Below are 25,645 nucleotides of genomic sequence, written 5' to 3' on the forward strand. Positions count from 1 at the left end.
GTATATAAATCAAACATTTACTAATAATAAACCATAATTTCAAGACCCCCCCACATTCAATTATAGGATCCCAAATGGTTGCAAACCAGAGTTTAAGAAGTTGGGTCCTAGACTAAAAGAAAGAAGTTTGAAAAAGGCCAGGTTTACAATAGAAGATAATGAATGCTATTCTAGACACATTGAGCTCTGCAGGAATCATTTGAAATGTTCAACATGCAGTTGGTAACATGGTATTGAAAGTTAGGGCAAAGATTAGAGCTGGACAGATAGATCTGGAAATCTTTAGCATGGTGATCATAACTGAACCCACAGAAATGATGAGATCAACAAATTAGAGAATATATAGAGAAAACAGAAAACAGAGACTTCGGGGACACTCATGGTTAGTGGGAATGGCATGAAAAGCAATTAAGCAAAAAATCAGACAGAAGAAGGCAATAACAGCAGTGTCACAAAATTCCAAAGTCTCCAGAAGGAGGTGATCGATAATATCAAATGTTATCGAGATCAAGAAGGAGAAAAATTCATTAAATTTGTCAATCAAAAACTCTCACGAAACTTTGGAGAAAATAATTTCACTTGAATGATCAAGGACAAAAGTCAGACTGTAGAGCATTTAGAAGAGAGTGAGAAGAAAAGAACTATTTAAATAGCATTTTTCAATTAGTTTAGCTGAGAAGAGGAGAACTACATGATAGCTGATAGTTATGCTAGGTTCTAGTGAAGATTTTTATTTTAATAAGGAGGCTTGGGTATTTGTAGGCAACAGGGTAGAAACCAGTAGTTTGAAAGAGATTTAAGATTAGAAAGTGTAGAGTTGATAGTAGATAATAAATGGTGCACTTTATAGTTTGTAAAGTTATTTATATTCATTATCTTATTTGATCCTCACAAAAACCCTGGAAAGTAATTACTATAAGCATTATTATCTTCATTTTATGGATGACAAAACTGAGGGTCAGAGAGAGATTAAGTAACTCACTCATGTTTATACAATTAATAAATGCCAGAGATAGGATTTAAACCCAAATGTCTTTCACCTCCAAATCCATTGTTCCAAATCCATCTTTGATTAAAATCTTTCCAAAATGATTGTTTACTTTTCTGCCTTGGCAAGTTGAATATACTGAATAGAGTAAAATATTTCTTTAATGACTAAAGTTCTTGAAATGAACATCCACTCAAATTATAAAATGCTAAAGATATGGTTCAAGAAAACTATGTTGAATGTATAATAGTGCTAGCAATCTGTTTCAAATAAATCCCTGCTGCCTGGTCCTCTCATCAAATTCATCCTTATAAAATAAGGATAAATATTAAGGAAAAAATTAATTAATTGAAGTTCTTGTTATATTATTTTTTAAAAACAATTAAAAGGTATCCTCAGGCACATGGGACAGTTCAGTTCAATTAAATAAACATAATTTCCATGAATACAAAGATATATGTGTACAAAACATTCTTTTTTCCTTGTTGTTGTTCATCATTCTTAAAGAGAACCAAATTATCTTAACATTATTTCATATTAGGTGTTGTAAAAATATTAAAAAATCTCTGTCACAGTGGTTGGAAATCAAGCTTTCTTAATTAATTCACCTAGATATCAGTAATGTGAAATAAAATAATAAAGAAACAGTGTGCATATTTGAGGAGCTTTCTGAGAAAAAGAATAAGTAACAGAAATTTAAAAGTTCCATGTGCAATCTTCTTTTTTGTACTTTGGGTACTTAAATATGCTTTCTGATGATTAAGTACAATTTTTTTTAAAAATCCACTTTAGAAAGAGGACTAACAAATCTGTAAAAATTAAGATATTTTTGAGAATTTATGGATTGTTAAAACAAAGGAGATTCTAACGAGGACTTCAGGAACACACAGGAAGCAACACCAAAGGAAAGAACATGAATCAAATAAATACCCTATGCGTCAAACACTTATACAGAAAACCTTCAGAAGCCTAAAGGAAAAGAAAAGAATTTCAGAAGCAGAAGACATTTTACATCTAAAATGGATATTAAGGCATTTTAGCAGAGGCAAGGTCAAGGCCTGTATAAAGAATGGTAATATTCCAACGTCAGACAAAGCAGAAACACAAGTCAAATAGCATATGAGAAAACTCTAAGGCATTTCAAGTTTTTCTAGCTTTGGCTGCAAGATAAATCAGTCACAAAGAAGAGACTGGACTGAAGAGGATTTTAGTCTTTGAAATACTGTGAAGCAAAAATTAGCATAATAGCTAAAGCTACTTACCATAATTTTTAAAAGTTTAAATTTTAGTGAAAGGGATATAACATGGAAAAGGTAGATTATAGAGTACTAAGCTCCAACATTTTTTCAGCACTAGCCTAAATCACATTCAGAACAAAGCATGTTCTTGTTCTTTAGATCTGGTAGATACAGATAAGCAACTTGTCCCTAAATTATCATCTAGAGTTCTGAGAGGTTAACTGACATAGCAATGGTCACCAGATAGCATATCTATCAGACTCCAAATGTGGCAACAGTATCTACTAGTACTTCCAGTGTTTAACACAGTCCCTGGCACATAGTGGGCATTAATAAATGTTTACTGACCAACACAACCATGATTCCTAAGGAATAAGTGACATATAAACCTGTTTAATTGGAATTTTTGAAATTAATTCATTAGTTCTGTCAAACAGTTTCTTGGCATTTTAGATTCTAATTGTGTTTCTTTCTAATAACTTTTTAGTAGAATCTCTGGGGTTCTTTAAGTATACCATCATATCATCAGCTAAGAGTGTTGCCTATTCTTATTTCTTTAATCTCTTTCTCAACTCTTATTGCCAAAGCTAGCATTTCTAATACAATATTAAATAGTAACGGTGATAGTGGGCAACCTTGTTTCAGTCCTGATCTTATTTGGAATGGTTGCAGTTGGTCCCCATTACATATGATGCTTACTGCTGGTTTTAAATAGATTCTACTGATTATAATTGTGTTTCTTAATGTAAAGTTTGAATAAACCTTACCAGATGATCACAAGTTGGCTGAAATGCATTAGTACCACATACATATAGGGCACTATCATTAAGAAGTTGTAAGACTCGGATATAGTTGAGGCACTCTGTCTGTAATGAATAAAAAAAGGCAGATAAAAAACTACTCAGCTAATTAAACACAGACTCTCAAGTATACTTTATTTATTTATGTATGAGCTTTAGAAGATGCATTACTTACATTTAATCTTACTGGAAAACTGAGCAAGACCTTGAAGCCGACCTAACTCATTTAATCATGCTTGTCAGATTGCCATTCAAGTGTAAAACTGACTTCAGTTTAGATATAAATTTATATTTGAAAAAAGAGTGATGACAATGAAGACAAAAAGGTTGCCTATAATTTTGGCTCAGAAAGCAGTTAGAAAATAACTCAGGACTCATAAAAACACCCAATCTACTGCCTGAACTAACAAGTTTGTGCCAAATGGCACACTACCAAGAGTGCAGGGATGTCCCTCGGATTTTCTTCTCTTGAACTTTACCCCTCCATCCTTGGAAGATATTTAACAGAGAATGCAGTTTTTTTCACCACAGGTCAAATAGGAGGGTGAAGTTCTTATCCTATGCCAAAGGAATGAAACATAAACAGAGGGAAACTGGCATATGTGTGATGTGCATCAAACAACTATCACAACAACCACAGAAAATGTGAGAGCTGGCAGGGAGCTCAACAGCTGGTCCATCCAACCCATAGAACAAAGGATTCCCCCAACTACAGTATATCCTGCAAAGGACTGTCTGGGGCAAACCTTGTTCCTCGCAGTGATATCTCTTTAATACTGAGAACACTAAGGGTTCAACCCTGTTCAAAGGAAAGGAGATGTCTAATGTCAATTAAAACAACAACTAAGAAAGAGAATAAAGATCTCCTAAGTAAAATTAAAAAAAAAAAAAAAAAACCTTTAAGAATCTATAAGTATTAATAGACCAGAATTTATTTAGCTATATATGGCCAAGTATCAGCTTGACCAACTCAGTTAAGAAAAATATGTGTATTTTAAACTGGCTTGAAGTAATTCATAACTATAAAAATCTTACAGTGATAAACCTCTTTGACCACATGTCTCTTACTAAGTCATGAGGTATAAACAGACAAATTTTGATATTTGGCAATTCCTCTTTTGATGTGGAAACACTAGAACTTGTTAAGACTGAGAAGAAAGCATGATGGGGGCAAAAAAAAGGAAAATGGAAAGGAGACAAAGAAGGGTGAAGGAATCTCTGGGGAGCTGTAGAACCAAAAGGTTTGTAAAATGGGGAACTCAATGAGGAACAATCTAGCTTAGTTGAACTAGGCACAAAAATATCAATTAAGATCTGGGCCAGAATTAAACTCTAGACTTCTAAGATGGGCTCCAACTACAGCGGTCCAGTTCTAAATTAATGTCTAATACAAAACATACTTTTGTCTTTAAATAACTTTTAAATTCAGAACTGTAAAATTATCTTGTTTCTGAGGTCTGCACTTTTAAAGAACAGGTTAGTTTCACAATCCAAGAATCTAAACTATAAGTAAGGAACACTGTTTTAGACACTGTCCAGGAAAAAAGACAGAATAATGGCTTAAAATACAGGGAAAAGAGGAAATGGGTCATGACATTAGTAAACTGAAAACATAGGTTCCTGCTAGAATACCTAGAAACCATTTTATAACTTAGGCTGGGGTGGCCTTGGGAAGCCCAAAACAAGTAAGCATGAGCAAAAAACAAGGCAATTACCACAGATGCAAAATGACTGCAAAGTGTTTCAGGCCACTGTTGTAAGCTACTAGCTATTTCAGAAGTAATCAATAAGTGATAATAGCTGGAAAGAGAATTGCAAAATCTTTAAAAATTATCATTGGTTGAAACAAATCAATTATTGGTCTACATTTCAGAATACTGGCCTCTGAGAGTTAAAATATTCAGATTCTATTTTGTGACAAGCTAAATGGAAAGAAGTTACCTGTTTAGATTTGCCCTTTTCAGAACATTTGGCTTTTTTATCATCAGTAACTTTCCAGTATACCTGGTGGGAGGGGAGAAAACACCAATTTCATTAGATTTTAACATTTTTAAAAGGCCAGGGGCAGTACAAGGAACAACTCCAGAATCATATAATATACTCCAGGATACTGCTTTTTGTAAAAACTGAATTTCAAAATGTTAAATTCATACTCATCATTGTAAGTAATCTTGGAGTTGGATAAAACTACTAAACATGATGTCTACATTCAAACCACTTTCTTTTGGTAATAGTGGAAGGAGCAATTAAATTTAATTCAAAATTTTCTCTTGTTTTATTAAACACAATTACAACTAAATTAGAAAGATTAAACTTCTTTAAAGTATTGAAAATAAAAAATGAAGCAAAAATAAAATTCCTTTCAAATTTCTAAAATTTTTTTATGCCAAACTTCTCCCTGCTCTCTTAATAAAGCAAAAATTATGTAAATGAAACAATAATAAAAAGCAACTGCAATCAGATTAAATGCATCCTTGATCTTATGGAGCTGATCATAAAACATAACTTCCTCAGAATGTTAAGAGTGATGGGGTAGTAAATATATATTGTGCATTTAACCCAGAAGTGGGTTAAATAAAAGTTTTATCAGAAAGTAAATATAACAAAAGAAAAAATAAATATTTTAAATCCTCAAAATATCAGTAGTGTAGAAATAGAAACAAAGGTTTTTATTTTGAATATGGTAGGCAAAATGTAATGAATACCAGTTTTGCCTAGAAAATAGTTTAATTTTTTCTCATAATATGAATATTTTTTACTTTGTTGTTATTCAGTCTTGTCTGATTTTTCATGACTCCATTTGGGTTTTCTTGGTAAAGATACTGCAGTAAATTGCCATTTTTGTCTCCAGTTTATTTTACAGATGAAAAAACTGAGGCAAATAATATTAACTTTGACCTGTGACACACAGCTATTGAGTGTCTGAGGCCAAATTTCAAGTGAGGGAGTTGAATTTGGTGCTATAATCACTGTGCTACCTCGCTGCTTCCAGAATATAAATAGGGCTTTGAACGCCTTACTTCTGAGAGGCAATTTTTTTTTTTCATTTATTACAAAGGAAGCCCAGTTTTACACAAAAGCCAAAGTGAGGACGAAGATGACAATGATAATATAGAGATTGTCATACTGAGAATCTAATCCAAAAATAAATCAACTAACATTGTGATACAAAATGGAAAGGCTTCTGCTTCCAGTTAGGTTATAAGTAGTTTCCACTGAATATCTGGTGAACTTTGACTGAATGGAGTAAAACTTTAAAAAACAAAACATGGTTCTAAGTAATCACTATATGTAATACAGAAATCAACTTGTAGGCACAAAAGTTTAAGTTTGCTGCCTTCAAAATTATCTTACAAGGATACCTAGAGCAGAAGAATACCAATATACATTATTTATAATGGCTGTTTTTTTATATTTCATAACGATAATTTTTTTCCTTCCAGTATTATTAAAAGAGTAAAGAAAGAAGTTAGATTGGATGATTTCCAAGGTCTATTCCAATTCTAAAATCCTAGGATTCAATATTTTCAGAAGTGTACTTTGTGTTTCATAGGAAGTGCAAAGATCTTCTGCAAATCATTAATTATTAGGTATTTTTTCCCCACCAAAAATATTATGTTCACTAAGCAAAAATGGAGGGTTCCTACAACATGCCTGGATGGCCTAGTTTGGTGGCACTCTCTTTGTAATCCTTCTAATCAGGGAGGCTGAGGCTGATGGATCTGAGCTTTAAGAATTCTGAGATGCAGTGGGTTAATCTAATTGGGGATCGGCACTAAGTCCAGCACCAATATAGGAAGTTCCCAGGAGAAGGGAGCCACTAGTCTAAAGAGGGATTAATGAACCCAGGTCAGAAATAAAGCTGTTCAAAAATTCCCTATCAACAGTAGGATTGGGGTCATGAGTAACTACTGAATTTCTAGCCTAGGTGAGAGAGGGATATACAGTCATAAGAATTTTTTTAAAAAGCCTCATGGTACAAGTAGGTTAAGTTCTTTAAGGTTTTAAAAATCATTAGAATATTTACAAAATTATATGCATAACAGATATACTGAAGCCAACTTTAAGTACAATTAGATTATATTAAAATCTGGATATCATGAAGACAGAAATAATTCTCATCCAAGATAAGTATCTTCTTTTTGATATTAAAACTCATGATTAGGTGGTAACATAAAATAGATATTAATTTTAAAATGAAGGGATTTATCATTATTGAATTGTTAATTTTCAAGTGTTTTTGCTATTTTCTTTTAAAACATTCCTTCTTCCTTAATTTAAAGAGGAATTCAAGTATGTCATTCACCTAATCCCTAAGCCATACTTATCATCATAATACTTATTCTAAGTAGAAGTGGGACAAAATACATGATTAAGGATTGTAAAAGAGGTAGACTGGTCAAGTACTATTAGAATGGTACAGTACACTGATATACCTACGATAATAAAAGAGTAAGAGAAGGGTCACCTACCAGTATATTGAATAGATTCTCTTTGGAAAATATGACAAATTATGGATGAGAAATGAATTATTAATGAACTCTTCCTCTTTTAATTACTTATATTTGCTTATCTGTAAACATATCCTAAACTCCCAATAAAAAGCAAACTCCTCCAGGGGAAGGGACTGTTTCATTTATGTCTTTGTTTTGCCAGCACAACACCTTTTATTTACTAGATATTTAATATTTGTTTGCTGAGCTGATTTTAATTGATTAAAATATATGCACTGGGTTGATTGAATTTGGAAAGAAAACTAAAATGGAGATAAATATGTATCCATACCTCATGCTGTTTTTCAGCAATGTTAAGTGAATTCACAGCAAAAATCACTTCTCTGGCTCCTATGTATAAAGTGTCTTTTATTTTGCTTAGCAACAAAGTTGAATAGTTTGAGATTCCTGGCTCATGAAAATGTATAAGACGTACTTCTATGAAGGAAGAAAAAAGTGAAAATAACACAATTGAGTCAATAATGGAAATATTTTCAATACAGGCAGTAATCTATTCTGGACATTTTACTGATGTTATCTCGAAGCAACATCTTAGTCCAAGACCCTTTATGAAATAGTAATAAAAGAACAACACTGGATATATCCTAGGATTAGATTGCTAATGTAGAACACTAAAAAAGTAATTTCTAAGTAACAGGCAATTCTTATATCTGGAAAGGAGAGACTTAGAATCTAGATTGTTTTTAAAAATGCCCACTTTTAAAGGTAATATATTTGATGCAATTCTACTTTCTTGGGTAATGGGTTATAATAAAAAATTCATAGAGTTATAATAGTTTAGAAAGTACAAGAATAGAACTGGAAGGCATTTTAGAGGCTACCTTGCTCAATTTCCATATTTTACTAATGAGGAAAATAAGGCCCAAAGAGATTAAATGATTTGCCCAAGGTCAGAAGTTTATAAGTGGCAGAGCCTGGATTTAAAAACCCAAGTGTCTTTCCACTATACCAAGCTATCTTCAGTGGATTTCTACAAAACTTACACTTAAATTGTTAACTGAAAATGCCAGTTGTTAGGGTAGTTTAAAAGCAAAACATCACACCATAATCAGTAAAGCTTCAGAACATCCCTACATTTAAATTTTGTCTAGTTATGTTCTTTGTTTGTTTGTATGTTTTAACTGTGAAACCAAAAGCTTCACTTTTGAGTATCTGCATATATCCATAGAATAAAAGGATTATGGATCTAGTAGTAAAAAAAAAAAACAGAGAGGATTCTTCTTTTTACAAATGAAAAAACTGAGAGACAGGGAGGTCAGATACTTTTCAGAGGTAGTAAGAATCAGAAACAGTTTGATTGCGTGTCACCTAAGACTCTAGGGCCAGTGTTCTTTTTACTGTACCATGTAATCATTAAAACATTTTACTTCAGTATTTTAAAAACCAATAAAATATATGGCACTTATTTTCCATCTATATTTACTGCCAAAAACAGTAGTAACAGTTATGTAAAACATAAGTACTATAATTTTCAAAGAAGAACCAGGGCTCTTTTCTATCCCAAACTACTAGCCTTAAATAGTCAATATCTCTTGGATTTACACACATAATACAAGTTTAATAAGTATTGTCTACTTTTTTCAAATTTTGTCAATTGGGAGAGATGGGCAATGATTTACTTACTGAAAGGAGTATCCCTTCTTTCAAAATATCTTATAGTACTGAGATCACTGTGAAGACACTTTTAAAACATTTTTAATGATGCATAGTGACTCATGTCACTGTACTGCTGTCTAGTCAGCATCACTCTATCTTCTCCACAAGCATGTGAAATACATTATTAAAACTTTTGTTAAATCCACTGTATTCATGAAATAGTAGACAGTAAATGCTCAATGTCCTTGTGAGGCATAAACTAATGAGTAATCAAAGAAAAGAATTTTCATAAAGCCAAACTGCTACTGTGTAAATTTCAGTGAGGTGGACACCATTTTCAATATTTAAGTCCATAGCATTTATATGAAATACTTAGAACTGTCATTTTCTTAATGTAGCAGCAAAAAATAGAACAATGAAGATAGTTAATTACTTTTATGTTTCTTTTTGTTGTTTAAAAATCAAACCAATGGCATCATAGTTCTGTTTACAAACCAAGATATAGATAATTTTTTACAGTTTAAAAAAATGACAATAAATAAGATATTGTAGAGAAAGAGCTCTAAGAGCACATCTTTATTTTTAAATGTGAAAGTTAATTTTAATAATTTGGCTTCTGACACATAATACACTATAAAAATAGATCTGCTTACATGTGAAACTACAATTATCAGTTATAGGTTTTTAAATGGTATTCTTCTAATCATGATTTCATATGATTAATATGAAATACAGCAGGAAATTGACCTTATAATTTTAATTGAATGCCTAATGGCTAATAGCTCAAATGACCTTAATAAGCTTTTTAAGTTGAAGCTTAAAGTTTAAGTAAATAGGAATTCAAGTGAAAATCCATCATTATATAGCCAAAAAACAAATCAAGTAAAAATCCCAGAAAACTCTGCCCAAGTTTTACTCTTACCTTTTTGCTCCCAAGTGATTCTAGGTATTGGACCAAAAGCAACTGTTGTTCCAAATGACAAAACCAAAATTATGAAGAATCCATTTAAAGCCATATTAAGCATCTTCATAGAGTGGTAGTTGTTGAGCAGAAGCAGGAGCAAATGTCTTCAACTTATTATATATCAGAAGGGGAATATTGTTGCAATAACATAAGAATTAATAACATGCAAATAAACTCATAAATTCAGGTAGCCAAAAGGTTATTTTTCTGAAGGAGTACTTCTTTTCCAGCATGACAGATGAAGAGAAACTCCGCACCTGAGTTTTTTCTTAAATATTATGCTGTCTTTGAAAAACATTCTTCTCCATGGTCTTGAGAGAAAATGTAACTGCAGAGAAGTGAAAATGAAAGTGGTTAAAAGATTAAAATCATGATGTAATAATTTCTGTTTTTCAGTTTTTCTGTTCTTTTCTTGAAAATTTGAAAAATATTTTCTTATTGTTTCCTCCTTGTCAAATCTGTTGTTTAAAAAAAGCTTAGCAGGTATAAGAAGAGAAATACTTACATTATGGCATCTTTAGATGCATATTAGTGCTCATCATTGCAAAAAGACTGGAAATCCCTGAACTACAAAAGTACAAGAAAAGGAATCTCTTGTCCAATATAGAGAGATTCTCTACTGTGAGACTGAGAGAAGAAAAATGCAAGATGTTAATGCCTTCTTGATCTCACTAATCCAATACCTCAGAGTGCAGTGGAGACCTAAAGAAAGAGGTTTATGGGTGATCTATTAAAAGATTTCCCCAATTCTCTATGTGGTAGTGAAATTAAAAGTTGTGGAAATTAATTCAGTTATCTGTTTTTCTTTGCAACATTCCCTTTTCTAGTCTATTAACACCAGTGATGTCTGGAAGAAAACACCAGTTCTAGTATGGTTTCTATAACAAGGAAACTTCAATTTAAAAAAAGGGCAAATATCAAATATTGTTATAAAGTATAAATTGGTAAGTTATGAGTTGCCATCCATTTTGCATTTAACCAGGCTTTTATATACACTTTATCTATAGAAGAAGCACATAGACAGATAGCTCTGCCTATTTACTCTCCTGCCAAATTCCTAAAAGCTGAGTCAGAAAAGATAAAAATTGCAATTAGAGAGATGTTAGAGAATGAAGGGTGTGTGATTCCCATTTCCCTTGCCTATTTCCTTTGCAATCAAGTTAATATGGGGTTCTGTGGGTTTCCTTTCCTCTTATTTAGTTTACAAATATTCTTGAAAGTAAATTAACACCCAAGGATATTCTATACTTCCCACAAAAAGCTTCAAAATGAGCAAAAAAGAAAAAAATGACCCAGTCATGCTGTGAAATTAATATCAATTTATCTCATATATCATAGTGTTTAGCAGTTAGAAGGATATATATATTAATCATACAGTCTAACCAGTACTCAGAAGTATTTGCCAATCAATATAATATCTTCAATAGGAGATCATTCAGATTGCTGCAAGACCTCCAATAAGGGGAAATCAATCAATCACCTTTTGAAGCAGTCATTTCACTGTTAGGTAGTGCTAATTGATGAGAATTTTTTCCCTAACATCAAGACTAAGTTTGCTTCTTGAGGACTTCCATCCATTGTTCCTAGTTATGCCTTCTTAGGCTAAAGGAAACAATTTTAATGCTTACTTCATATTATAGCCCTTCAGGTTCTTAAATGTAATTATCATATTCCCTTTTAATCTTTCCTTCTTTATGTTAAACATATCTAGTTCTTTTCATTTGATTCTCACATGACATGAACTCAAGTTTCTTTATATTCTGGTTGCCCTCATCTGGACACATTTCATCTTATCAATGCCTTCTTTAAATGTAGTGCCCAGACCCGAACACAATACTTCAGATGAGATTTGAGAGGGCTAAATACAGAGAGATAATCACTTTCCAAAATACTGGAAGCCATAACTTTCTTAATGAAGCCAAAGATATTGTTCAGTCTTTTTAATCATGTTGTTTCTTCATGACTCCATTTGGGGTTTTCTTGGCAAATATACTGTAGTGATTTGCCATTTCCTTTTCAACTCATTTTGCAGATGAGGAAACTGAAACAAACAGGGATAAGTGACTTGCCCAGGGTCACACAGCTAATAAGTATCTAAGATTGAACTTAGGTATTCCGGACTCCAGATTTGATGCTCTCTTTATCCATTACTCTGCCATGCTGTCCTGAAGCCAACAATATCAGCAGCATTTTTGGATGCCACAAAAATTGTTGACTCATGATGAGTTTTTGTTTTTGTTTGATTTTTAAAGAAAAATATATTTATTTCAGCATGGGGCTCCATAGTTACCTTCTTTGCCATCAGCCCTCCTCCTCCCCACTAGGGATAGCTGCTTTGTCTTGTGGCTATGATCTTGGTAATATAGTTGTACAGCCTACCCTACATTTTCATGTAACAGAGACTTCCTAAAACATCAGCATGCTCTTTTATGACAGTCTTGTTGAATACAAAAAAACATTGTTCTTTAGAGATTTTAGGCATTCGTGGTAGGAAGAAAGGAAATCTAATTCCACCATCTGAAGAATGTTTGGGTACCCAACAATGTAGAACCAAATAAACCTGTGAAGGTCTTTTTAACTAGATAGCTGGAGGTAGTCAGATCAGTCTTCCAGATAGTCTCTAGCTCATTCCCCCTTTGTTAAGCAACATTCAGAACTTTAGGACATTCCTAATGCTTCACCACTGGGGTCTGTTTGGCTTGTATGCTACCAACTCTGATGAAATGGACATATTTCTTGGATACTATTACTGTTGCAGTTTTCTTCTACTTCTTTGGGCTGTCTATGATAATTGAAGTATTCAGGTTCAGGTCCCATTTCCCTTGGAGCCAGGAGAAAAAGGACATCATTTGTTGCAGACAACGTCCTTGCTCCTGGTTCAGAACTTTTTGCTTTTCTATTTGGGTCAACAGCTTGTGGCTCTGATACTTCTCTATTTTTTTTTCTAGGAGGATATAAAAGTTTTGGGCATTACTGATAATCCTAGTGTTTTTAGCTAGCTTCCATGTAGTTGATTACATCCTGTCTTATACAAAGGAATGTCCTGTAGGTGCTATATTTCTGGATCAGGTACCTAGAGACTGGTGATGTCTGTAGGGAACATTTCAATGATCAGCTTCCTGGAGAGGCTGTGCAAGTAAGCAGGAAGGCTTGAGATCTCAGCAACCTCATTCAAGATCAACAATTTCCTTCTCTGATCCTTGTATGTCTCTTTCAAAAGTGAGGGCAATCTTTTGACTTTTTGACAATTAAATTACTGAACTCACTGAATTTTTCAGTCTGTTTACTTGGAAATTTTTTTTTGTTTTTTTTGCACCCCAGTTGAGAATAAGCATATTTAATTTCATTTTACTAGATTTAGACAAATGCTCTTTACCAGTGATGTTAAACTCTAAAAACAAGATGCCTTTCAAATCATCTATTGATTGAGGAAATACAAATGAAAATTATCTATGTTGTACTGTATTTTCATTTATTTTGTTAAACATTTCCAAATTACATTTTACTCTGATTCTGGCTACACTGGCCCACATTTGATCTCTCTTTTATTCACTTTCAAGAAATCTGTATATCCAAATGATCACTATGTTAGCTATTCCTGCCAGCTTTGTAAAAAACTATAATTTCATGAATGTGCTATCATCAAAATTATTGGGGGGAAAAACACATCAAACAGTACATGGCCACAAACTGATTCTTGGGATACCCCATTGAAGACCTCCTGCCTAACCAGTTCTGAATGCAAAATATTGTCAAGGCAATACCACTTCATTTACTCCACAGCATAATATAAAATACTTTATTAAAACCATGGTAAATCCAAATAAACCATAAACACATACATAGAGTATTTTGCTCATCAAACAACTTGATAACTCAACCAAAAAAAAGGAAAGAAAACATTAATTTGGCATCATTTGTTCTAGTTGAATTCATCCTGGTTTTTTGTACATGAGGAAGTTATAACAGTTGAGCAAGCTGATGAAGTCTATGTATATATGAGAAGCCAATTATACTGTAATTACTAAAAATGTCTAATATTTTAAAATTTTAAGATATCATATTAAATATGCTAAACTATTCTTGAGTTTCCCCAATACTTTGTCCAGATATTTTAAACTCTCCAACATGCTTTACTTAACCAGGCTTAAAAAAAAAAAAAAAAAACTGTTAATCTTTGATAAAGATTGAGTACTTAGGAGAGATTAGATAACTGCTCTGCTATATAATTAGAGCTGGGTTAATCTACAAATAGCACCTCATTTCTGTTAAGAGGTTATTAAGAAAAAAAAGAAAAAAAAAGAGGTTATTAAGAGATTTCATTTGGATGACCTCAACTTCCTTAGGAGTTGTTAACCTGGGGTACATGAACTTTAAAATATATATAGATATATAGATATAGATATAGATATATACATATGTATACATATGTATATAAATTGTATTCTGAATATGCATTATTTGGAGAAGTTTCTTAGGCTTTACCAGGCTCCCAAAGAGGTCCATAAAGCAAAATGTTAAAGGAATCCTTCCTTTAAGTGTGTTTAATAATCTTGTATTTACTATTTTATTCATAAAGTTTCCATCGTATCTCTTAGTAGTTACTCAAGTATTTTATAAATTCTGTAGTTATACTAAATGGAATTTTACTTTCTATGCCTTCCCAATAAATTCATTTGGTAAAATATAGAAATGCTGTAGTTTTATTTTATATCCTACAACTTTGATAATAATTGTTTCAATAATTTATTTTTTTTGGTCAATTCTGTGGGGTTTTCTAAGCACACATCATAGCACTTGCCAAAAAAAAAAAGTGATAATTTGTTTCTTCTTTTTCTGTGCTTATTAGTTTAATTCCATTTTTAAAATATATTATTAGCAGTAGTTCTTGGTTTTAGATATATATACCATGTTAAGGAAGGATTACTTTTTTTTTTTTCGTTTCCCCCCCAATAAAAATGGGTTTTACATTTTATTGAAAGTGTTTTTGGGTCTATTGATATAACCATATAATTTTTGTTTTTCTTGTTGACAATGCAATCACTTATATTTGTAGTGTTCCTAAAATTAAACCAACTCTGAATTCTTTGTGCAAATTCATAATGTAAAATATTTAGGATGAACTGCTGTAGTCTCTGCTTATTTTGATTCTCCTTGTTTAGATATCAAGACTACTCATAAATCAGGGTCCAATTAGTAAATGTAAATAACAAATATGCCTGTTTTCCTCAGAAACTCAAGAGGAGCTTCCCCTCCCAGACTGGATTTATTATTTTTTTTTATTAGACCTTCCTTTGCCTTAATTCTTACCTAGCCTTAATCATTGAATGGATTGTTGCCTCAGTCAAACTAAGATCTGTTAAAGACCTTGGCTTTAAAAGGTCAATGTCTCTCACTGCATACAAGGTCATTTTAACTCATCCTAATCTATATCTTGCGTCTGGACCCAGAAAGCACTGAAGGAGAAAGTAAGGCTGGTAACTTTGCACTGCTCATTCTTACATAAATCCAATTCACTTGCATGTAATAGCATCACTTCCCTAAAGTCATGGTTCTCTTTGAGAATGAAAAACAAACAACAATCAAAATCATATTTGTAATATTGAAAGAACTGGATAGAATCCTTTCTCTTTTTGCAAGTAGTTTCTATAATATGGGGATTTTTTTTTTTAATTGGAAAGAAGTCACTTGTAAATCCATCTACCTGATCCTTTTCTTTGAGGGTTATTTTATATTTTTTCAATTTTTTTCCCCAAAATTTAGGCTGTTAAAATTCTCTCTTTTTCTATTGCTCTAAAGTATTTTCTATTTTTGAACACAATTATCCATTTAATTTAATTTTTTTAATTTAAAAAAATTTTTATTAAAGCTTTTTGTTTACAAAACTTATGCACGGGTAATTTTTCATCACTGACCCTTGCAAAACCTTCTGTTCCAAATTCTCCCCTCCTTCCCCCTACTCCTCCCCTAGATGGTAGGTAGTTTAAATATGTTAAAATAGTTGTTAAATCCACTATATCTATACACATTTATACAATTATCTTGCTGCACAAGAAAAATCAGATCAAAAAGAAGAAAAAAACTGCAAAAGAAAACAAAATGCAAGCAAACAACAACAGAGAGAGTGAGAATGCTATGTTGTGATCTACACTAATTCTCACTGTCCTCTCTCTGGATGTAAATAGCTCTCTTCATTACTGAGCAAGTGGAACTGGTTTGTATCATCTCATTGTTGAAAAGCATCTAAGTTGTCAGTTTTAATGGCATATAGCTGAAATAATCTCTAATAATATTCTTTTTCTTTTGCTTGTTTTTTCCTTTTCACTTTTTTTTTTGTTACTGCTAATTAGGCTTTTTTATTTTTAAAAACAAAATTAGCCAATGGCTTATTCATTAAATTGGTTTTAAAAAGTTCCTAGTAATTCAATAGATTTTTTTAAACCCAATTTTATTATTCCTTCTTTTAATTTTATGATTTCTATTTTGGTGTTTAAATGGGGTTTCTCTATTAACTGGCTTACTATATTTTTAGTTACATGCCAAATTCACAGATTTATTCTTTTTATCTTTGGTTGATCTCCAGATTATTTTTAAACTTTTCTTCAAGGGCCATTTTATAATTTTTATTTTATTAAGTTCAATAAAGGACATGCTCAATATTTATGTTTTGCTGCATAAAGCTTTAAATGTCTTAATAAATGGCAAATTATTGTAAAAAAATTTTTTTTCTGATCATACATTTTAAGTTTCTCTTTACTCTTTCTTCTCTGACTCTTTGCTCTTATTTTCACATTTCCACTTGGCTCTAATCTTTTCATTCAGAATGCTTAGAATACTTCAATTTCATTAAAAGTCCATTTCTTTCCTCCAGATTTCCAGGTCATGTGAACAAGAAGGCAAGCTAGAAATTTCCTCCAATTTTCACAACTTCTTAAACCTCTCCAAAACAAGAAGTGATCTTCCTTGTAGGGCATCTCTACAATCTTAAAAAAATAAAAACATGAAGAACCCAACAGCAAAGAAAGCTATACCCTCTATTCTACCAGTTTCCACAGCCTGACATGGTAGCACAATCTAACACACAAATGTGTGCTTTAGCAATTTTCTTTCTGCTGTAATAGTCTTTGCTAACTACCCTCCCTATCCTGACCTGTGACCCTCATGATACCAATCTCAGGCAAAAAACAACTGAATTTAATTGTGACTATCCACACATCCTGTGCAGCAGAGGTGGAGGTAGGGTAAAGAATAAAGCTTGCTCTAGCCTGGAATGCAAGCATGGCAGCATATTATGCTGTAGTAGTTCTCAAGCAGAGAACTAAGGAATAAAGGGAATTGGAATAAGGCACCAGCAAGAGAATCCAAAAATTCTAAGGAGATAGCATCCAGTAGAAATCAGCTCTATTCCGCCATGAGGCACTTGAAGCAGAAACTAAGGCTGGTGAAAAGGGAAATACCTGAACATGGAAGGAGATTTAGACAGCTTTAAGGTCTACCCTTTGGAGGAACAACCATTGAAAGAGTCAGAAAATAAACAAGAGATGAATAAAATGGGGGAAAAAAATAAAATTTTGAGAATAAGCAAAAGAAGTAAATATATTCTCTATAGTATTGAAACAAGTTCAAGCCTGCCTGAATTGATATTGTAAGATAGAGGGAAATGACTGAACACCTGTTGAAGAAGAGGATCTCATGCATTTCCAAAAGAGTATAGAAATTGTGAGAGAATTTTTGGGAAGCTGATAGAACAGGTCAGATAATTCCAACTTCTCCAGATTTCCCCCACAAAACTATACCTCAGGGAAAATGTAGAGCAAGCAAAATGACTAAGAATTAGGCCACGATGGAGATGGGGGAGTGGGGGGAGGCGGTGTAGGGTGTGAGTGTAAACAGCTCCAGATTTGTTTTGATGAAAAAGAAGCTGCAGGTTCTAGAGCTAGTTGGGTTGGGTGGTAACCTCATCCCTAGCCATAGAAATTTCCATCTCCCAGAGATTGTGGGGTGTAGAGAAAGTATCTCAGTGGGAGAATATTGAGAGAAATTCTGCTGATAAGGAACACTAGCCCTAGTTGTGCTCCTGAGATGTGGCTCTGAGCAAGGAAAAATCAATACATACCTGGTGAGTGCAGAAGCAGTGGGGTAGAAGCGCTGCTGGCTACAGGCACTTCCAAAAGGCTATAGAATTCTTTGTTTCTGTTCCAGGCCAAAGAGGAAAACTAAGGAGGACTTGAAGTCAGAGACACTATCCCCCATAGAGGGACTAGAGGTGCTGTAAAAAGGAAAAAAACAGACAAAGGAGAAAGAATTTAACCACATGGGTATAGAGAAGACTGGGCTTCATCTTCAAAGGAAAATACTGAAGTAAAAAAAGCCTCTCCCAAAAACTAATGTTTAATGATCACCTGCCCCAAAAGAATTCATAAGAAAACTCAAAAAAACAAAAAAAGGCTTTTAAAATCAAATGAGAGATATTAAGGAAAAACAAAGGAAAAAAAAGAACAATCCAAGAAGAACAAGATCATAAAAAGAAAGCCAATCAATTAGAAAAGGAGATCCAGAATCATTAGGAGGAAAATGACTCCTTGAAAAGTAGAACTGGACAAGTGAACTAATGAGACCAAGAAATAAAAACAAAATATAAAGAATAAAAAACTAGAAGAGAAGGGTGAGACATCTCTAAAGAAAAGCAATACATTTGGAGCACAAATCAAGAAGAGGAAATATAAGTATAATTGAAGTACATAAAAGCCATGATCAAAAAAGGAATCTTGATAAAACAAGAAATCTTGAAGTCTTAGCACAAGAGGGAAAAATAGAAATAGAAAAAATCCACCAATTCTCGCCTAAGAGATCCTAAGAGAAATGTACAGAAACATCATAGTCAGATTTTGAAAACCTCAGAGCAACAAGAAAAAATCAATTTAAATATGGCAGAGCCACAATTTAGTCATACGAAAACTAGCAAAGGCTACAAGACCATAGGTTTTGGAACACCACATAACGAAGATCAAATAACTAGGGCTGCAGCCAAAAATATTATACCCAGTAAAGTTAAGCATAATCCTGAAAAAAATAAAAAGGATACTCAACGAACTGCCAGACTTTCATGATGTTGTTGCAAAAAAGACTTGAAATTAATAGAAATTTTGACATGTAAGATGCATGACAAATATGAGGTAAATATCAAAAACTAATTTCAAGGAACAAACTGTAAATGTTTTTATACATGGAAACGTAAACCATATCTCTAAAGATTGTCATTAGTAATTAATTGGGTAATTAATGTGGTAAAGCTGAGCATGATGTGATTATAAAAAACAAAACCATGTAGGAAAAAGGTAAAAAGAATAATTATGTTATATGAATGAGGTACAAGAGCAAAAAGTGATACAGAAGAATTAGAAGATGGATGAGGGCTAGTAGGGCTAGAACTTACTCTCACTGGGAATGGGTTAAAGAGGGAACAATTTATAAATATCTAAAAGTATAGGAAAGGAAGGGAATAGGATGGGGAGGTATAGAATGGGTATAGACTAACAGGAATGGTATAAATTAATGGGAATGTGATAAAGAGGGAGGTTAAGGGTGGGGGGGAAGAAGGATTCTTGGAGAGGTTGCAGGTTAATTAATAGCAAGGCAAGTAGGTAGAAGAATCAGCAGGGATAGGAAAAAAGATTCACTCAAAAGAGAAAAAATAGGATAACTACTACATGTCATATTAAACAATACTATTTTAGATTAAGATAACTAGGTAGTATAAGGTTGAAATATTGCTGTGGTGTAGGAAATGATGAATTGGTGGATTTGGAAAAATAGGGAAAGACTTGGTCTTAATGAAGGATGAAGTTATCTACCTTCGGAGAAACAGAGGACAAATAAGCATAGTATGGCCTTACATAAATATATATGCATGTGTGTGTGTGCGCGTGTGTGTGAATTTATTCATACTTGAAGGAAGTGAGAGGGGAGGGCAGAAAAGGGGAAAAATAAAAAGTATACAGTAGAGAATAAGAGAAAACCTACAAGGAGGCAAAGATGAACGTCTCTGGATATAACGTACAGCACTTATTATTTAGGTTTTCTTGAAATGGAAATTTTAGTGTCTTACATAGTGGTACTTCCATTCTTGTTACTGAGTGGTTCCAGAAAGCATGATGAAGAATGTTGAAAATGATGAGTACTGAATGAATATTTTCAATAAGGAGTGCCATCTCCAGTTTGCATCCTAAGCATTCCTCCCTCACCCAATTCCCTAAAAGGGCAAATGGGATTTCCAGTTTGGGAAAAACAAGCCAGCTTTGCCCAGCAGCTCCTTCCTTCTTGACCTATCTCACTTTCTGAGAGGAACCATGACCTTTATACTCTCCTTTTCCCTTGTTGATCTAAGCTTCCTAGGGTAGGGATGAGGGCTTGCATGTGAAGGTGGAAGTTATGGTCCCATTCCCTCTGTTACCCAGGGCTATGGTCAGTGCCCACAACTCAGGGCTGCCAGAAGTCATAGTCCTTCCCCACTGCCATTTCAGCCTGGGCTCGTACTGCTCCTCCTGCTTCTCCTGCTAAGAATGCTGACTATTCCCTGTTCCTTTCAGGAATGATATTTTGGGAGCAGGGAGACTATATACTGCAAACACTTTATTCAGCAGAAACTACTCAGAGACCTATTCCATCCACTCCCAGGCATACCACATTTCAGCATCATGGGTTTTAATCTGGCATTCCTGTGCACCACCACATTTGCTGAAGAGGAGCTGTCCATACCAAAGGCAATAGCAGCAGCAGAGGGGGCTGTATGCCTGGCCAACTTTACATCCCTATTGCTCAACCAAGACAACAATCAAGTGTGACAAGTGCCAAGCAAGCTTCAAGTGCCAAAGCATTTTTTCTTTTCAAATTGTGTCAAACATCAAATTCAAAGAGTTCTTTAGCAGACAAGTGCTGAGTTACCACTGTATTTCTAATCTTCTCTTATGTTCTACTGTACACATGGCAAATTTTCCTATTTAAATTTTAAATAAATTAAATATTTTAAATAAAAAAGGAAATGGAATAATGTGTTTCAAAGATAAATGTAGCTCTAGAGTTTACCCAAGGTGACATATCTAACAAAATGAAACTTCATTATAAATGATAAGAGTTGAACATCCACAAAAGAGAGGAATTTGAAGTGTTCTTGTAAAGAATGTTGGCTATAAGCAGATTACTTTACACATACAATAGAAACAGAAATAGAAGAAAGAAAAAAAATAAGGAAGAGATAGGCAATGAAATACTTTGGGAGCAGGGAGACTATACACCCCAAGGACCTTCTGCCCACTGGAATACTGTTTCTGGTGCCCTCTTCTCTTTACCCTCACCTATTTCCTTAACTTGACTTTAATCAGACTTTAACCTTACTTCCAATCCCCATAATAAACCTCTTATCAATCTAGGTTTTCAGGTCTGCAAATTGTTTTACAGGGGACTCTTGCACCACCAGAAGAGAATTTCCCAAAACTGTCTACCCTTGTACTGGATTCTAAGGGGTTTCAGAGAGCTTCATTTGACTCCCTGAACCCAAACTGAACCTGCCACTAGATCTCATTTAACTCCCTAACCACCAGTCACCTTAATTTCATTTGGACACCCCAAATCTAAACCTCATCAAATACCTTCCAAAAATATAAAATGCCCCAATTACCAGAGAACCAAGTAGAGATTTTAAATAATCCAATCTCAGAAAAGGAAAGAGAAATCACTGTAAAAGAACTACTGGAGGAAAAAACTTTTAGTACATATAAGCTTACAGAATGCTTCCAAACTTTTAAAAACCAATACCAGTGTGATACAAATTATTCTTAAAAATTGAGAAAGAAAGCACTATATGAGTTTTGTTTTGGGAAGGTTCTTTTGGTGAGAAAAAAACAATACTAATAGTTAAGTAAGAGAAGGTAATACATAGAAAGAGATCAACCACAATCATTAATGGAAATTGAATTAAAATTTTTAAATAAAATGCAATCATACAAGAAACTATTCTTTATGAACAAGGTGGATTTATACCAGAGATGAATGGAAAGACAAACACAGGGAAAATAACATAATTACTGCACTCATATAAAAATAAATGCAAAACCATGGTTATGATAAACTATGGAAAGCAAGAATTTTGGAAAAAAAACTATAGGTCAAATTTCTTAATAAACACTGATGTAAAAATTTTAAATAGTTAGTTTAATTTAATTTACATAATGTATCTCAAAAAGATCATAAAAGTGGGAAAAGGACTCATTTGTGCAAAAATATTTATACAGTATTTTTTGCTGTGGCAAGGAACTAGAAGTTGAATAGATGTCCATCAATTGGGGAATGGGATACAGAACCAGTCTGCTAGCATTTTGTTTAAAATTTTTACATCAGCATGGTATATGAATGTAATAGAATATTATTGTTCTATAAGACATGATGAGCAGGTTGACTTCAAAAAATCCTGATAAGATTTACTTATGTAAGATGAGGCTTATTGATGCTGAGTGAAGTGAGCAGAACCAGGAGAACATTGTACACCAGTAATAGCAAGATTATGTGATGGTTCACTATGATAGACTTAGCTCTACTCAGCAATTCAGGGATCCAAGATAATTCTAATAGACTTGGAAGGCAAAAATACCATCCACATCCAGAGAGAAAAATGTGGACATTGAAGGCAGAAGGAAGAATAGTATTTTTACCTTTTTTTTTTTTCCTTTTCTTACTCTTTTAGTCTGATTTTTCTTGCACAACTTGACAAATATGGCGATATGTTTAAATAGGAATGAACATATTTAACTTAGATTGCTTGGTGTCTTAGGCAGGGAGTAGTTACAGGAGATAGGGAGAAAAAATTTGGAACACAAAAATCTTACACTAGGAGGAGGTGGAATAAATAATGGGAATTCAAGGCTGACTTAATATTAGGAAAATTATAAACATAATTTATTAGATTAATAACAAAAATGATAAAAACCATATGATCACATCAATAGATGTAGAAAAAGTTTTTGACGAAAGACAACAGCCATTCCTATTAAAAATACTAGGAAGTATAAGAACAAATGGAGCTTTTAAAAAAATATCTAAACTCAAAAGCAACCATTATTTGTAATGAGAATTAACTTGAATCTTTCTCAATAAGATAAAGGATGAAGTAAGCATGTCCACTAATGTCCACCACTACCATTTAGTATTGTATTAGAAAAGCTAGCAATAGCAGTAAGATAAAAAAAAAAAAAAAGGAATTGGAGAAATAAAAATAGAAATAAGGAAATAAAACTATCACTCTTTGCAAATTATATGACATTATACTTAAGAGAACCCTAGAGTATCAAATAAAAAAATGAACTGAAATAATTAACAGCTTTAACAAAGTTGCAGAATATAAAATGAATAAATATAAATCCTTAGCATTTCTATATACTCTCAATAAATTCAGCAGGAAGAGACAAAAAATGAAATTCCATTTAAAATGACTGCAGGAAAGACAAAATATTTGGAAGTCTATCTGCCAAAACAAATCCAGGGACTATATGAACACAGTTTCAAAACACTCTTCTTATAAATAATAATTAGATCTAAATAATTGAGAAATATTAAGTGTTAATGGGTAGGCTAGGCCAATATAATAAAAATGACAATTCTACTTAAGTTAATTCCTTTACTTATACCATACCAATCAAACTACCAAATAATTTATAGAGCAAGAAAAAAATAACAAAATTTAACTGAAAGAACAAAAAGGTGAAGAATATCAAGGAAATAGGTGAAAAAAATGTGAAGGAAGACAGCCTAGCAGTACCAGATATCATACTATATTAAAGAGAATAATCATTAAAACAATCTGATATTAAATAATGAACTGGCAGTTGATCAATGGAATGGTACACAATGTAACTGTTTTTGTTATCCAGTCAATTACACGTATCTGACTTTTTGTGACCTCATAGACCACATATCACACATCAGGCCTTTTTATCCCCCACCATTCTCCTAAAGTCTGTCCAAAACTCATGTTTATTGTTACCATGGCACAATCTCTCAATCTTATACTTTGTTGTTCCTTTCTCTTAATGCCAGGATCTTTTCCAACGAATTCAATCTTATTTTGTGGCCAAAATTTAAACTTCAGTTTTAGTTTTTGTCCTTCCAATGAACAGTCTGAATTAATCGATTTGATATCCTTGTTATCCAACAGGCTCTCGAAATTCTTCTCTACACCATAATTCAAAAGCTTTGATTCTGTAGTACTCTTTCTTAGCTTTCCTCTTAGTCTAACTTCCATAGCCATATATTACTAGTGGAAAAAACTATAGCTCTGACTATCTGGAACTTTTGTCTGCAAGGTGATGTCTCTGCTTTTTAGTATGCTGTTCAGAGTTGCCTTATCTTCCTTTCCAAGGCTGTAGTCATCATCTGCAAGTCATCTTTGAGCCCAGGAATATAAAATTTGACAGTTTCCCAGGAAGTGATGGGACTAGTTGCCATGATCTTGTTACCCTTCAAGTCAGCTTTTAAATGTTCCTCTTTCACTTCATCAAGAGACTTCTTAAGTCTTCTTCATCTTTTTTTGCCATTAGTAAAAAATAAATTAGTATTTATTTTTATATTTGAGGTTGTTGATATTTCTCCCCAAATTTTAATTCCAGCTTTTGAATCATCCAACTTGGCGCTTTAAATGATCTCTGCGTATGTTAAACAAATGACACTACACTCTCAATCTTAGAACATTCCAATTGTTCTGTTTGGTTGCTTCTTAACCCACATACAGGTTCTTCAAGTGGGTCTTAGGAAGCACTGCTAACAATTAGACTAGTGGAGATGACAGATTTCCAGATTACTTAAAATCCTAAAAACTATTAAAGTGCTGCACTCAATATTATGCCTGCAAATTTGGAAAATTGAACAGTGGCCACTGGAATGAAAAATAATTAGAAAATTACATCTCACTCCTAAATAAGGACAATACTAAGGAACATTCAAATTGCCAAACACTTATTTCACACATCTAGCAAGGTTATATTTAAGATTGGTGGGCTTCAGCAACATGTGAACCAAGAATTACCAGAAATGAAGGTTGGTTATCAAAAAGGCAAAGCAACAAGGCACAAAATTGCTAACATTCACTTGGATTATGGAGTAAATAAATGAATTCCAGAAAAACATCCATTACTGCTTCATTGGGCTACACTAACATGGATTACAACAGATTTGGCTAAGCCTCAAAAAGATGGGATTATCAGATCATTTTACTTGTCTCCTAAGGTACATAATATATAGTAGTAAATGACCATGGTAATCTAGTATTTGATAAACCCAAAGATCCAGTTTTGGGGCTAAGAACTCACTATTTGACAAAAATTATTGGAGAAAATAGAAAGCTGTTTGGCAGAAACCAGGCATAGACCAAATTTTATACCATATACCAAAATGAGGTAAAAATGGATAAATGATTCAAATATAAAGGATGATACTCTAAGTAAATTAGAGGGATTGTGGAAAATATATACCTATCAGACCTATGGCTAAAGGAGAAT

At 33.1% G+C, this 25,645-nt stretch overlaps 1 protein-coding gene across 6 annotated transcripts in view; it reads right to left on the reverse strand.

The window, feature by feature from the left end:
- Positions 1–25,645, reverse strand: part of SEMA4D (semaphorin 4D) — a 206,945-nt gene that overhangs the window by 60,074 nt on the left and 121,226 nt on the right. For all 6 annotated transcript variants that reach the window (XM_051998251.1, XM_051998256.1, XM_051998224.1 and 3 more), the window contains 5 exons: positions 18,217–18,369; positions 10,059–10,428; positions 7,812–7,957; positions 4,968–5,030; positions 2,994–3,092 (listed from right to left, as the gene is read on the reverse strand). In XM_051998251.1, coding sequence (XP_051854211.1) covers positions 2,994–3,092; positions 4,968–5,030; positions 7,812–7,957; positions 10,059–10,167 — 417 coding nt within the window. In that variant the 5' untranslated portion in view covers positions 10,168–10,428; positions 18,217–18,369. The remainder of the gene's footprint in view (positions 1–2,993; positions 3,093–4,967; positions 5,031–7,811; positions 7,958–10,058; positions 10,429–18,216; positions 18,370–25,645) is intronic.

The sequence above is a fragment of the Antechinus flavipes genome, chromosome 1 (genome assembly GCF_016432865.1).
Source record: "Antechinus flavipes isolate AdamAnt ecotype Samford, QLD, Australia chromosome 1, AdamAnt_v2, whole genome shotgun sequence".
In the NCBI taxonomy this organism is placed as follows: Eukaryota; Metazoa; Chordata; class Mammalia; order Dasyuromorphia; family Dasyuridae; genus Antechinus; species Antechinus flavipes.